At 43.5% G+C, this 16,074-nt stretch overlaps 1 protein-coding gene across 2 annotated transcripts in view; it reads right to left on the reverse strand.

The window, feature by feature from the left end:
* Positions 1–661: 661 nt before the first annotated feature.
* The window catches only part of FAM234B (family with sequence similarity 234 member B), a 35,612-nt gene continuing 20,199 nt past the window's right edge, over positions 662–16,074 (reverse strand). The window contains exons 6-13 of one of the 2 annotated variants that reach the window (XR_013364282.1): positions 14,185–14,332; positions 13,679–13,820; positions 11,791–11,934; positions 11,535–11,616; positions 8,475–8,630; positions 5,618–5,735; positions 3,857–4,034; positions 662–3,083 (exon numbers count right to left, since the gene is read on the reverse strand). Coding sequence is in view for 1 of the 2 variants with exons in the window: in XM_077871004.1 (XP_077727130.1) it covers positions 3,078–3,083; positions 3,857–4,077; positions 5,618–5,735; positions 8,475–8,630; positions 11,535–11,616; positions 11,791–11,934; positions 13,679–13,820; positions 14,185–14,332 (1,017 nt within the window). In the remaining variant the exon portion in view is untranslated. Of the gene's footprint in view, positions 3,084–3,856; positions 4,078–5,617; positions 5,736–8,474; positions 8,631–11,534; positions 11,617–11,790; positions 11,935–13,678; positions 13,821–14,184; positions 14,333–16,074 lie in introns of both variants that reach the window. The other variant, XM_077871004.1, reaches the window with a different exon arrangement.

Below are 16,074 nucleotides of genomic sequence, written 5' to 3' on the forward strand. Positions count from 1 at the left end.
CCCAGAGGCCATCATTCCCTCTTCCTTCCCAGCTCTTTCCTTCTTTTCCCTTCCTGTGTCCCATCTCACCACCCCCCTATCTCCCGCGTTCAGAATCACCTCTTCTCTACTGGTTGCTTGTTATGTGCCAGGTTCTGGGCTAAACAATGGAGACAAAGAGAAGTAAAATCGAGTTCCTACCTTTTAGGGGCTTATCAGTCTGGTCCTCTATCTGGGGTTTGGAGGAATGCAGGTGGGCAACTCAATAGTCATCCATTGTGGCTCAACCTTCCATGGTGTGCTTTAATTTTCCTAGAAGTCACAGAATGGAAAGCCAAGGCCCTCCTGGGAGCTTGGACATGCAGGACAGATGTCCTCCACACTGCCTATTACAGTGCCCCACAGACTAGATACCAGTGAGAGCTTAAGTATTAACCTAGAAGCTACCAGGAGACTATTAAACACAAGAAGCCTCCCATAGCATGCAGGGACAGGTCCACTTCCAGAAATGGTCCACTGAAGTTATTTAGATGGAATTTATGGTAAAGGACACTTCCCCAATGAACAAGGCCATGGCATATCTCCTCTCTGGATCCCCAACTCATCCATCCACTTGCCCTTCCTCTTTCCCATAAGAGAAAACCATCATGATGGCCAAAGAAGAATGAGAATGACACACAAATGTGTTTCCTATACATAGTATTTATTCTGCAACAATTCACATTTTAAATAGTGCTTCCTGACAATATACCAGCTGGCTCTTCTGTAGTCTGGGCAATAAAAGTAGTAGTTCACATTCAAAAGGGGTTGATATCAGCATACCACACTGGAAAGTGGAGTAGAGACCATCTAGGGGAGGGGAAGATGCTGTCTAGGGTGGATAGAGCAGTCACACTGGCCTTGCTGGAGTGGGGGGAAGGAAGGCGCTCTTCCTATCTTAGATGTCTGGTGGAGTGGGTGCCTACAAGGAGAAGGAAGTGTAGGGACACGTGACAGACTAGCACCCACACTGCTCGGATGAAGCTTCCTTGGTCCTCAGCCACCATTTCAACCCTCTGCCCTGGCTGCAGGAGGGAAGAGAAGCCCAGAGCCTGTCCCATGTCTAGCAAAAAGAGATTCAAAACAAACTATGTGAAGTTAGGTTGTTAACACACCATGAAGAATTTAGTGACTGACATTCTTCTAGCTTCATCTTATTTCTGGGACTCATCCAGCATAAACACAATCTCCTACCCAAAAGGATCCCCCCCCAGCTCAGACCAGGTCCTCAGTCAATGACTTTGAATTTTATTCCTCTACCTAAAGTGGCTTTCCCAGAAAGCCTCAACATGGGGAAGAAGGAAGATTAGGTGTAGATGGCTCAGCCCAGGCCACAGGAGCACAAGTCAAGTTTTAGCTATTCAGTCGACTAAAAATTAGTCCTTAGAATCCTCTACTGGGCCAAACAAGATCCCAGACTCTTCTACCCAAGAGATTCAGACTCTAGAAGTGAATCTAGAATCATCCCCATCCTCTCGGGTCTCCTCTAATTGTTGCCCCAAGTTTACAAAAGCTAGACCCACACAAGCTTCTCAAAGTGTTGAAACCAAATTTGCTTTCAGGGGCTTGAGGCCAGGGGATGTCCAGAAACCTGGCAGGCCAATCTGCTGTTTGCTACCACTGTTCTGTTATGTTATAATGCCTACCACTGGGCAAGTAATACATACCCCTTCAAATCTGGGATCCCTAAATTTCTATATTCCCTAAATTTTTCTGGACTCCCTCTATTAATGCAAGCTAAAAGATACTGGCCCAAGTAAAGACAAAACCTGAGTTGTACTCGGGTATGATCAAAATTACTCAAGAAGAAAAGCAGTTCTCTACTGGCTAACATGGCATTTTCTGGTATATAAACAATGACCCAGAAGTTTAGGAAGGAACTTAATGGAAGTAAAATATTTACGGAAGAAGGCAGAAGTAAGCAGTGGAGGTAATTCTAAAGAACTTAACCAATGATAAAAGTTACAGTACTTACACGTAGGAATTTTCTCAAAATATAGCACTTCAAAGGTTCTACAAGGAGATGTTGCAGGCAAAGTGGTTGCATACGGGACTCAAGGAGCAAGAATAAAAATCCAGAAACCACTCTGCTCTCGTGCAAGCAAAGCAAAAATATCTCTGAATAAAATAGAGCAAATGGGAGGCAGTACAGAGGATGGCCAATTAAAGATTGCTAGGAAATCAGAGTGGCAATGAGGCAGGGATAAGGCTACCTGCCTGAATCGTCCCCAACTTCACAGACATAAGGACAGCACACACACAAGCATTTCCGAAGTTACTTCAGGGAAAAGGTCATGATGGGTAGACCAATCAAAACCACATAATAACGGGGACCTTGTTAGAGGGTGGTCATAAACTGTGCTTCTCTAGCTCCCCTTCTGACAGGAATGTGGTGGTCGTTATGGTCAAGTGTGTAGAGTTGGAAAGTTCGTGAGGAGGGAGGCTCCCACTGTCTGTCTCCGTGCTGCCTGGCTGGGGAAAAAGCTAAGGTACAGGTGGTGAGAGAACACAGAAGGGAAAGGACAAATGGCCCTGAATATCAGAGGCAGGGCACCTGGAAGTTTCAAGACGACCAAACCAACCAGATGTATTTCAGGAGGACAAGAAATGGGTGGGGGATGGGGTGGGGGTGGTGGTGTTCAGGTCCCCTGGAGCTTAGAACATCTGGAAAATGTCATCACAATACCAATACATACACACATGTAGCATAACGCAAAACAAAATGTTCCAGGGAAGACCTTCACCAGAATTCCCTAGTAAGAGCTTATAAATTAGACATACAAAAAATAAAACCTAATATTCACATTTCCAAACTATCCATGGAGTGCCCAGAGGGGTTTATGTAGGGACTGAAAAAGTAGGTCAGATACCCCAGCCAAATGGATCGTGCTGTCATCAAAGAACTCCCAATGTGCCCTCCAAAGTGTTTTGCAACAATAATGCAGAGGTGGTGAAATGAGGTTGAAGTCTTCCTTCTCTCCAAAGAACTGACGTTACACTCATGGGAGAGAGACAGTACCACTCTGTTCATTTCTTCTGAAACTGAAGATTCCATCGGACTATATCTAGGGGAAAGAGTGCAAGCATCAGCAACTTTCATCTTTTTTCATGATAAAGAAACCCAAAGGTCAGGCTTTTCCTCTACTTTTCTGTCCTTTGTCTAGCCCCAATAGTTCTTAAGTCCTTCCAAAAAGATCCAGAGACTTTGTTTTTTTCCATGATAAACTTTTTTTTTTTTTAAGATTTTTTATTTATTCACAAGAGACAGAGAGAGGCAGAGACATAGGCAGAAGGAGAAGTAGGCTCCATGCAGGAAGCCCGATGTGGGACTTGATCCTGGCACTCCGGGATCATGCTCTGAACCAAAGGCAGATGTTCAATCACTGAGCCACCCAGGCATCCCATGATAAATTCTTGGAACACTGAACTAGACCATAGTATTTGAGGGCTGGGAGGTTAGCATTTTGGAAAGATCATTCTCTGGAGTATATCACTGCCACAAGTGCTGCATGATGTTAACATCGCTAGCCTCTATCCAGAAAATACCAGTAGTATCTACCCTCTCCAGTCACTGAGACAATAAAAACCATGACCCCACATTTCCAAATGTTCCCTAAGGTGGATGGTACCATTCCCAGCTAAAAACTGAGTACCACTTCTGAATGGTCAAAAAGCACCTAAGAAAATAGTGCTGTTCTTGAAGAACAACTGGCTCTTGACACTCAGGAAATCAAGAAGGCTCCTACTCCCCCTACTTTCTAGAGAACAAAACTGGAGTTGGTAGCATTTGCCCCAAACCCTTAGTAGTAATCACAGGTATCTCTCCGAAGAGATTCACCTGGTGGGGAGGATCAACAAACTTTATCCTAGAGAGGAATCTTCGCAGCTCCCCACGGCCAATTTTGGGGGTGGTGTCCTCGAGTTCGACCACCTGGCCTTCCATCAGCGCCCACCGTAGACTAAGCTTGCTGACCACCAGAGGTGCTGGATGGCCTTCGGAGCTCGGCCCTGTTGTCCTGGTAACATAAAAGGCATCTTTCCAGAGGTCGTTAATTCCAACTGAGGAAGGACAAAAACAAGAGCAATTAACAAAGACAGAAAACTTCTGTTCATGGGAAAGTGGCTTGGTTCAGCAACTAGATGCATTCCCTCATTTACTCCTTCATTAATTCATATGTGGAGTTTATTGAGCACCTACCACATGCAGGGCCCTGAGCTAGGCAAAGGGTACACAGTGGGCAATGACAGGATGCCGGCAAAGCAGCACATTCCTCTCAGTCTCTATGTAGACCTTTCCTTTTCTGAAGCCATTTCTAAAAAGCCCCAGATCAGAAAATAAGGATACACCAACTCAATCTGGTAGAAAAGGGAGTAAAACAGGCTAGAACTTCTGAGAATTCCCAGGCTGTCTGGACATGGTCAAAGAAGCTATCTGCCCAGCCAGTACTTAGTTTGCCTTATCCTTAAACCAGGTGGTGTAATAGAAATGGTGTCAATTCCTATTACCACTATTTAATGCTCACTGAATAGTATTTTATGCTAAAATACTGAAAAACAACTCATGGAGCTTCAATCTCAGGATTCTATAGGATGACACTTCCCCCATCCCAGCCCCCCACCACACACAAAGCCAGTGGGCAGTTGTGCTTGCAAGTTCCAGATCACATGTTCTTCCCAACATATCCCAGCAAATTGAGAGCCACAAGTACTGGCTTTAACTTCAAGGCAAATGAGTTTGTACACAGAGAGCAAATCTTTGAATGGCAAGAGAACACAGAAAGAAGTCAAGGAAAAGTGGCCAATCTTATCTTCTTCCCCACATAATCCACCCAGCAAGAATTACAGACTCCCTTAGGCCAGAGTGAAGCAAAAGATCTCAGGGGAGACCATCAGACAGTTCCAGACTAGGAGGTAGCAGTGGTTGAGTTTCCAGTTTTGAGTGCCTGAATTACGGGTCTCTAATATTTGATCCAAATTTTGCTATATAGTATTATTTACATATGTATATAAAGTTGAAGAATACTTCCAAAATGTTAATAGTGGTAATGAGTGCTCAGATTCTGTGTGATTTTTCTTTTTCCTTGACTTTCCTCTTGGCAGCCATTTTTATGCAATGGGCATGTTTACTTGTACTAGTTAAAAGAAAGTCTCCATTGATCCTAAACCAACATCCTGGAGACAACATGCTACCTCCATCATATTCCTCACAGTTAATTCTAAATCCTAAGCTCCTAGAGGGTCAGGCAACTAGTCTTACTGGTTTTCTGAGAACGTGGCACAGTGCCCAACATATAGATGATGCCCAGTGAATGTCTGCTGAAGGAGTGGCTGCTTCTTAAGAATCCTTTGAGAACGAGGCTACACTTGCCCTCCGCTTTCAGCCTACTCAGAGGGTTGGTTCCTCAGTCTGTGAGCCTGATGCTCCTCCCAAAGTCAATGGCCCTGGATACCAGGGATGCATGGGAGTGGCTCAACGGCCCCCCACTCCCACTGTTGTTTAAAGGCACATGTCCCTCCCTTGGTAAGACAATGGTATCCTCGCACACACAGCCAGCACATCTCCCTCATATGTGTACACAGCCCCATCAAGGGGATTTACCTTCTGAAGCTGTCACTGTGCCTGTGGCATTGGCCAGGTCCAGAAGAATAGAAGGGAATGCTGGATGCAGGAGGTAAAGGTGGTGAAGGCTAGGTGGCCCAGTTCCTGGGATGACATCCTGACAATGACAAGCAAAAGGGTAAAACACAGTAACTCTAGATTCCCACATGTGACAGTTCAGATAAAGAGGGCAGAGGAGACCGTGGTGATAACTCATTCCTCTCAGATGCTATGACTTGACCTCAACTATAAGCTTGTGTTTGAGAGAAACTCCCATAAACGAGATATATACCAAAGAGCTCAAAACAGACTAATCACTAATTTCTTCAAACCACTAGAGCTAGAAAATGCTTTCTCCCTTATGAGAAAAAAAAAAAAAGAACAGAAATATGCATGCCCCAAGGGCAGGCTCCCAGTCTTCTGCCTGTGGGAATATTAGAACATTGGGTCATCTCTTGAAGTAGGTGGGGCTTTGACATTTCCTTTCACTGGGTATTAAAGCCAATTGCAAGTATCAAGCTAAAATCACAAAAATCTCAGTTCCTGACATAAATAGAGCCTTGACCAGACAGAAGCGAATCACTAATTATAAAACAAAAACTCCAAGGCCCAAGTGTCAGTCTCTAAAGTCCCTACAGCGGAAGCAATGCACACTAGAGCTGCTTTTACCTGAATGACCTCTGTGCAGGAATGACCTTTGGCTTTCACACACGTGTGCAGCCATATCGTTGTTAAAGCATAAAAATAACCACATACAAGAGCTCTACCAAACTTGAGTACCGCCCCTCCCCTGGGACCATCCTGGGCCCGCACTAGTGGAGGAAATGGAATCCCATATTCTTAGCATAAGAAGTCCACAGAGTAAGGAGAAACACAGGCAGGAAGCTTGCAGCCACACTCCCAGCATATGCCACAAAGCACAAGAGGGCATTTTCCACATACACCCAGGACCCCAAACCTAACAGGACAGATCTCTGGCTCTGTGCACATGACAAGAGTCAAACTCCTTCCTCACTGCCAAGGGAATGGAGCCCAAATTCCTTAGCCTGAATACCAAGGTCTTACACCATTTAACCCAAACCTGCCTTTTCCAGCCTCTTCCTACAATTATTTACCTGCCCACCCACATTTCAGGAAAGTCTGACTGTTACCTGTACTCTAGTTAACCTCTGTCAATCCTGTTTCCCCCTTAGACTGTCTAATGATCCTCTGGATCCTGTTTCCATGCATTAAAATAATTCTCGTCCTTAGATGCCCCACCTAATGCCACCTCTTTTATGAAAAGTTCCCTAGTTGCCCCAGACAAAATATCCCCTTCCTTTTGTGTTTCCACCTAAATCTCTTATTTGTGCATTTGTAGCATGCTTTTGTTTTATGTTATTTATAGACATTTACATTTGAGAGTCACCTGCTCCAATCCCCTCATTTTATTAAATGAGAAAACCAGGAAGTTAAAATGTCAAGTAAACTGTCCATGGGCACATGTTAGGGCATGGGCCAAATTAAGACTATCATCTGGATTCTGAGTAAATCTGGTCCTCAAAATGAGGGAACAGATTAGCATCTTCAATGATGGATAAGGAACATAGGCTCAGAAAAGTTAGGTGGCTTGTCCAAGAGTGCATGGTTGATGAATTCAGGATTCTAAGTCCTTCTGTGTCCCCCCAGCATCGGGGGACCATCTGGCTTCTCCTCTAGAGCACAAGCACCGTTTCTAGTCTATCCTTATGTCCCTACGGAGAACATGGTGCCTGGCTCATAGCAGGTGCTGGTTAAGATATGTTTCATTGAACCAACTCAGGGTAGGCCTTACCAAAAACTCCCAGGCACCTATTATAGATGGTGCCCTGCCTCATCAACCCCATTAAAATACTTCAGTATAGCATTTAAGACTTTCTAAAATCTGCCTTCTGGGCATTGGACCTTCTTTCCCATAATTCCCCCCAGGTGAACTTTCAACCTCAGCCTCGTCAATGTCCTCTCCAATTGCTTGACCATCCCTGCCTGCCCCACATCATTTCTACAGACTCAATTTATTCACCTTGAAGCCCAGTCTTATCCACTGTGAAACTTTCTCTGCCCATTCCAGACCAGTCAGTTACTTCTCTTTGACTATAGCACACATCTGGAAATTGTTTTTTTTTGTTTTTTTTGTTTTTTTTTTTTATTGGTGTTCAATTTACTAACATACAGAATAACACCCAGTGCCCGTCACCCATTCACTCCCACCCCCCGCCCTCCTCCCCTTCTACCACCCCTAGTTCGTTTCCCAGAGTTAGCAGTCTTTACGTTCTGTCTCCCTTTCTGATATTTCCCACACATTTCTTCTCCCTTCCCTTATTTTCCCTTTCACTATTATTTATATTCCCCAAATGAATGAGAACATATAATGTTTGTCCTTCTCCGACTGGCTTACTTCACTCAGCATAATACCCTCCAGTTCCATCCACGTTGAAGCAAATGGTGGGTATTTGTCATTTCTAATAGCTGAGTAATATTCCATTGTATACATAAACCACATCACATCTGGAAATTGTACCTCACATCTTGAGAGGGCTTATCTTTCATCTAGACTCCCATTGTTGGCAGCCAGTACCCAGGGGCTGCTGTCAGCTTTCACAATGCTGGGCTGAAAGGCAAGGCCAGGGCAAGCAGAGCTCAGGAGGAAGCAGCTTCCAGCCTCGCCTACTCAGGTGTCACTGGGTTTCACCCATACCCACTTGGAAGCGTGGGTGCTCTACTAGCCCCTCCACTAGCGGGACTGACTTTAAACCCAGTCAGTCCCGCAGAGCAGTTGTCATCTCAACAAGTGACATAAGGACCCCCACACCACCCATGCCCCCCAAGGCTAACTCACAGAACTGGGAGATACAGTGGACATCCCTTCAGCCCAGAAGAGGAAGACAGATTTCTGGTCTGAAGTAACTGCTGAGGTGGTTGGCGTCTCTTTCATGTGACAAGGAACGCTGTAACTCCAGGTAATGGAGCCCAAGTCCCCGTCCACCACCATCATCTGCAAAGAGGAGACAGTGAGTAGAGCCCACCTTCAGAAAGGTAGCAGGTTGGGGCGCCTGGGTGGCTCAGTCAGTTCGGCGACAGACTCTTGATTTCGGCTTAGGTCATAACCTCAGGGTTGTGAGATGGAGCCCCACATTGGGCTCTGTACCAGGCATGGAGCCTGCTCTCTCCCTCTCCATCTGTCCCTCCCCAACTCTGTCTCTTAAAAACAAAAACAAAAAAAGGCAGCAGGCCAAGAAAACACACAAAAGAATGAAAACCCACATGTATTAATAGGTTGAGCTTATTACATGTGAACAAACTGGGCATTCAGAGGGCATTAAATAGTGACGAGGGACCAGATCTGGTTTTCTGCGGCCCTTGTCCCCATTTCATAGAGTTTAAAGGACTGCCAATTTCTCAAACAGGAAGGAACATTATAAATCATCCAATCCAGTTCTCATTCCACAGAGGAGAGAATGGCGGCTCAGGGACAGGATGGAAGTCATATTGTTCAGTGTCTATGGCTGTTGTTGTGCAGAGGGAGCAGCCCTTTGGAGGGCAGGAGCTGTACCTAGCTGCCCACAGCAGTGCCTCTGGCCTGCTCCTTCCCTCTCACAATGCATCCCCTGCTAAGGGAACAGTGACCCCATGGATGCAGGTCCTATGTGCTGTGCTACAAGCTTTATGGGTTTGACTCCTGGGTGTTACACACATGGAGCTCAGCCCCAGTGTGGTCTCAAATTCAAAAGTGCACATCGAAACAGGCAAACTAAGAGAAAATTTACTCCTCAGATGCATCTCTCACAGATTATGAAGGGGACTGAGCTCATAATCCCTGGCAGCATGTCTCCTTTTCACCCCAAATACATCGTATCTCACAGTTTTACAGAGCCTCTCCTTGGCCAAAATGCACAAGAAACTCCCCTCCCACCCTAGCCCATCTTAAGGGCCCCTCTCCTTAGTGTCTGTTCTTTGGAAAGAGGAAGGACGGCACCTCTGTCGACTACCACTTCCCTATTCTTCCAGCCTCTGGGTCCCACCCCTCTACGTCCATGCTTAGACTCAACTGGCACAAAAGGTCCTGGCACCGCCTGGAGAGACAAACTCCCCTGAGCCAGCAGTTCAAGATTCCCTTTGGTGGTCTTGGGAGAAAAGCCTTGAGGCACCACACTAAAAAATACCATCCAGTCACATATATTTAACTGTCATGAGAACCCTATGAAGACAAGTGATATTATTACCTCTGCTTTATAGATGTAGAAATATGCAGTTAGGTGAAATTATGTAATTTGGCCAAGGTCACCAATAAGGAGTGGAGCCAAGATTAAATTCCAGGTCCAAACCCTCAGCACCTCAGCTCTTAATCAAGCTAGATATACCCCCCTCCCTTAATCCTGCTGGGAATGCCAATGAGAATTCCAGTCACTATCTGAAATTCTTTTGAAACACAATCAGATATTGCTTCTTTCCTCTACAGCACTGCTGAGAGACTCTCCCTGAAGAGATGCTTTTATCATTGGAGCTGTCCTCTGCTCATGTCCAAATAACCTTACTGCCTCCAATATGTCTCCTAAATTCTGCAGCCTTCCTTTCAGAGCCTTCCATAAGCTAAGCTCACTTGGATCTCTCTGGCAGAAAACCCCTCAGCTTCTTTTTATATATCAATCCAGCAAACCACTTCTCTGCTTTCATAATTTGAACATGTAGCCCGCAACATGAAGCACCTCTTGACTCCCCTGACTCTATCTGCTCTCCTTGCCCCTGTGGCATTGTGTGGACCTCCCTTACAGCATTAACCATGACGTGGTAGAGCCGTGTGCATAAAGGCACTCCAGTGACTGTGAACTATACAAGACCAGGACCTTGTCGTCACTAATGCTGTGTCTCCAAAGACATCTGTACATCTGACATGCAACTTGGCAGACGTTAGAAGCGATGATTGTCAAGTTTGCTCATAGGGAACAGTGTGCAATATACAATACATGTTTTACAGTGAAGATAAACCAAAAAGCTAGGTCATTTATAAAAAAGAAATTTTAAAAACTCTAATTCTTCCTATAATAAGAATGCCTGGGTGGCTCAGTCAGTTAAGCATCCACCTCTTGATTTCGGCTCAGACTGTGACCTCAGGGTTCTGAGATCAAGCCCCAGTTCAGCTCCACACTGGATACAGTCTGCTTAAGATCCTCCCTCCCCGTCTCCCTTTGCCCCTCCCCGCTACTCGTGTGCATGCATGCACACTCTCTCTAAAATAAATTAATAAATTAAAAAAAAGACTGAAAACTGTGTATCCAATCATTGTATCTTCATAGTATGCAACCTCACATAAAATCAGAAAAATAAATAAATACATACATACATACATACATACCTTCTATCTATCAGAAAGACTTCTTCTGTGTCCCTGGAACACACAATACCATTCTGTCTCTGGGCCTCTGGTGTCAGTGTTCCTGACCCAACATGCCTTCCCACTCACTCCTCCTCACATAAATATAATTCAGCTTTCGTGTTCCTGCTCATCATCTTTCCCTCCTTTATTAAGTCTTCCATAACAACCCAGCCACCCCAGATATCCTGCCTTCTCTGAAATCTTAGGAAGATATGTACTGAAGTACTAAGTTTATTTATGCCTGCCTTTCCCCACCAGGACACTTCAGAAGGCTTCTATTGCCTAACTGTAAGTTAAGAATTCAAAAGTGAATGCACATACAGGAAGGTTAGCTGGAAAAGCTTCCAATGCTATAGGTTTTAGCACTAAATGGTGAGTTCTCATTTTATCCATCAGCTAGACTCTGAGTTCTCTGAAGGAAGGGATATTTTAGGTTCTTTTTGTTTCTCATGGTGCCTAGTGTGTGGCAGACACAACAAAGACACTTTACAAGTGTTTTAATTGATTTGAGTCCCAAAGTTTTACCTTTTTCATCCCAACTCCATCCTGTATCTGGAGGAAGAAGTCTAAGGTCTGATCATCAGTGAAATATCCGGGAGTAGGCTGGCTGCAAATGAGAACAAAAGTGCTCAGTATCGAAGCAGAAGGAGAGGAAAACAGGATATTCTATCTCTCTTTCTTTTCCTGCATTATCCTAAATATCAAGAAATTCTTCTGGGCAATTTTTAAACATGGGAAAGCAGATCAAAAGAGTACCCGTTAGAAGGAACACACTGCAAACCTGTGCAGGCTATGCAGGCTTAATGTCCAGGAACGTGTAAGATTTTGCCCCCGAAGCAGGACAAGCCCTTGTCTGGTTGTAATCAGGAGGTTGCTGCAGTTGGAATCAGGTGCCTTCACCATCTGGAGTAGCTCAACACCATCACTGAATTAAACAAGATCCCAACAGTTAGTCTCCAGTTTGGATGAGATTCCAGATCCACACCCACCTCCAAGGTTTGGGCTCTTTCTCTTGGGGTACATATTCGTATATACTCTCATATTCATCTCCCACCATTATCTTATTGGGGGGGGGGGCACTCGGTAAAGCAAGAAAGAAAACCTGCTCTCTAAAATGAGATTCATGAAAGTTCAAAAGAAAGTCTCCAGAGAAGTGCTGCAGAGCCATATCCCTCACACTGGATACTCTGGGAAAGATAACAGAGCCAAGGATAACGACAGGGAAGGTGGGTGGAGACCTGGACAGGAGGCCTGAAGCTGTCGCTAAGCTGGGACAGCAACTCATGCTCTACACTGCATTCAATTATTCTTTTTCTGGACAACTGGGACCATTCTATTTAACACCTGCCAAATTCACTGAAACAATGTGATACTGTCTGAGAAAATGCTAGAAAATGATTTGAAACTTCTGATAGAAAAGAATGAAGACAATCACTATATAAGCCTAGGGTTAAATGGGTAAAATCCACTGCATGTGACAAACGACATGCTTTTGATTAAGAAATAAACAAGTGGGATGCCTGGGTGGCTCAGTGGTTGAGTGTCTGTCTTTGGCTCAGGGCATGATCCCAGGGTCCCAGAATTGAGTTCCACACCAGGCTCCCCACAGGGAGCCTGCTTCTTTCTCTGCCTGTGTCTCTCTCCATGTCTCTCATGAATAAAGAAATAAAATCTTAAAAAACAACAAAATAAAATAAACAAGAATAAAAAATAAGATTTCATGGATGCTAGCCCTGTTCCTGCCAAAATGATTCTTCAAATAAGAGAAAAACACAGAAAAAGAGTAGGGCAGATACTTCTGCCTGCTTTTACAAGCAGGTATTTTACATAAATCTCTCTCCCTGCCTGAAGGTCTCCCCATCTCAGCCTGTCCTGCTCTGACTCAGAACGCAAAACAAATATCCTTCTTTGCAATCCATGTGCAGAGTGATCACAAATCTTGATCACCAACACACAGCTATCAGCACATTATGTTACCAAGAAAACAATGTTTCTAATTCACCAGATCAGAAGTTGGTATATTCAATGGAATATTACTCAGCCATTAGAAAGGACAAATACCCACCATTTGCTTCAACGTGGATGGAACTGGAGGGTATTATGCTGAGTAAAGTAAGTCAATCGGAGAAGGACAAACGGTGTATGTTCTCATTCATTTGGGGAATATAAATAACAGTGAAAGGGAATATAAGGGAAGGGAGAAGAAAAAGACTCCTAACTCGGGGAAACGAACTAGGGGTGGTGGAAGGGGAGGAGGCCGGGGGGTGGGGGTGAATGGGTGACAGGCACTGAGGGGGGCACTTGACAGGATGAGCACTGGGTGTTATTCCGTATGTTGGTAAATTGAACACCAATAAAAAATTAATTTATTTAAAAAAAGAATATTATAATCTGTGAGAAACTATGATAGAAAAATGTAACCATTTTAAGATAATGTTTGCTGACTGGATATGAAAATAACTATTCTTCCCAAGTTTCAACTTTCTAGATTGAATAAATAGATTTCATTATATTAAAAAAAAAAAGAAGTTGGTATATTAAGGCTAGTACTGTTTCCCCCCAAACCTCCTCCGCCCCCTTATTCACCAGCCCAATCAAACTTGGAGACTCTACGGCACGTAAGATTTCAGGAGACTGAATTGTGTGACAAGGTCAGACATCTGCCCTACCTGTAAATGTCAATGAGCTCAGACAGGTTGATGGATCTTCGCTTCTCCCATTCTGGCTCTTCTATCTGCAGAGAAGGTGGTAAGCTGTCTCGGTTTTGGGCCTGAACAAAAATGTCCCGCAGGGCGACAGCTTGGATATTTCCTAGCACCACAGGAAGAACCAACACTGAGAAGCTGAATTTACTAGAAATCTCCCAAGGTGAGGATCTGAGTGAGAGACACAGAGCCTGATCAGATGGGTATCATAGAGTCCATTCAGACTGATCCAATACGGACTGGGGAAGGGATGAAGCAGATGCTGGACAAAGAGGCTTCTCCTTGGAGAAGGTAGCTGGAGAAAGCAGAGTTAATAACTGGCAATGGGTAGGGGAGAGTGAGGGGCCCCTGGGACAGGAGGTGGCAAAAGAGCTGGTGTCAGCAATTCCCAAGCTTTCACTCTGTCTCAAAAGAGAGGCCTACCACACACACAGATGAAGAACAGCAGCAAAACTAGCTTTGCTTCTTACCAAAGCCAAACAGGATGTAGACAGCCCCATTTGTGGTGACATAAACCTGAGGTCCAATCAGATTCCCCACTCCCACGATGTTGTACTTCACAGGTCGGCCCACTGGACTCCCTGTCCGGCCAGACACCAGCAGAAAGCACAGATCTGGCTGAAGAAGTGAAAAGAGAGTCAACAGATGCCATATCGTTTCCTAATCAAGTAAGTTTCTCCAGAAGTCACTGCTTTCTGATTAGTTAAGGGTTCAGGAACACTTCTCAAAGTTGGAAAGCACAAAGCTAAGCCTGCTTCAATTTTTTCCCTGGAAAATGGAAGAAAATGAAGCCAACATTCCCAATCCCTTGGCAGATATGTGCAAAAAGCATCTTTTTGGTAACCCAGGCAATTTCTCTGAAGCACACAGAACTCTAGCTGAGAGCTAACTACAGAACCGCTGACTCCCTGGTCTCTACTCTCATACCCAGAAATCCCCAGTTATATTCAGTCCCAACTAAAATCAATACAGAATAAAATAAAATAAAATAAAATAAAATAAAAAATAAAATAAAATAAAATAAAATAAAATAAAATAAAATAAAATAAAATAAAAAATAAAATAAAATAAAATAAAATAAAATAAATAAAATAAAATAAAATAAAATAAAATAAAATAAAATAAAATATAAAATAAAATAAAATAAAATAAAATAAAAAAATAAAATAAAATAAATACAGGCAGACTTTCCCATCATAACATAACATGTTTAGCCTGACCACTATCAACCTTACTCTCAAGCAGAGATCAGCAAACCTGTCCTGTGAAGAGTCAAATGGTAAAACACTGTAGGTTTTGCAAGCCAGATGATTTCTGAAGCAACTAGTCGACCGCCATAGTGTGAAAGCAGCCATGGATAATAATAAATGAATAGGCATGACTGTGCTCCAAAAAAGCTTTATTTACAAAAACAAGCAGTGGCCCAAATTTGGCCTACAGGTCAGTTTGCCAACCTCTGCTCTAGAGGGTTTTCTTTTAGAAATAGAGTCATTAGTTGGGAAATATAAGAACTGTGGTAACATCCTGATTTCAGTAAAGCTTTCGACAAAGTTTACCATCATGAATTCTTTTGGACAAGATAAAAAGATACGTTTTCCAGTGTACCCAGAGTGAAAGTCAATACCAATTCAGAGGGAGGTTTTTGTGGAATATCACAACACTCTACTATTGTCTCATTCCTACTAATCATTCTTAACAAAGACTTGAATGAATAGCTTATCTCAAGCTTATCACAAAGCTGAAAGGGATAGCTAATATGCTGTATGACAATCTCAAAATTCAAAGAAGTTTTAGGCTTGGAAGAGGAGTCAAAATCTGAAAGAAGAAATGGGGCCATTAATTAATTAATTAAAAGGTGTGGGTGCTTTAAATGATTATAAACAAAAACTAAATCTTAGAAAGGCTATCACAATCTTCCACGGCATTAACAGAAATATAAAGCCTATGTCAAAGTAACAATTTCCTTACATTGATATAACTAGTTATATCACAAATAGAATACTGTTTTCAGATAATGGGTACATTTTAAAAGAGATCTGGATAAAAATGGAGTGCAAAGGGGAAAAAGAGCAAGAGAGATCTAGACTTCATGCTACATAGGGGACAGTATAAGAAATTGGGAGTATTTAGCCTTGCGAGTAGCAGGTTTAGTGGGATGAGGCTAAGGCTAATGGACTTTTATGTAAAAAGAGGATTAGATTCATTCAATGTAGCTGAAGTGGAAACAGTGAGTAGAAGCTATGAGAAAGCAGAATTCTCACCAATGACAGAAAATTCTAGACCTGACCAAAAATAAAATGAACTATCTTACAAATCAGTGACATTCCCATTAGCCTGAGTACTCAAGGAGAGTATGGGTG

Source organism: Canis aureus, chromosome 25 (genome assembly GCF_053574225.1).
Source record: "Canis aureus isolate CA01 chromosome 25, VMU_Caureus_v.1.0, whole genome shotgun sequence".
Classification (NCBI taxonomy): Eukaryota; Metazoa; Chordata; class Mammalia; order Carnivora; family Canidae; genus Canis; species Canis aureus.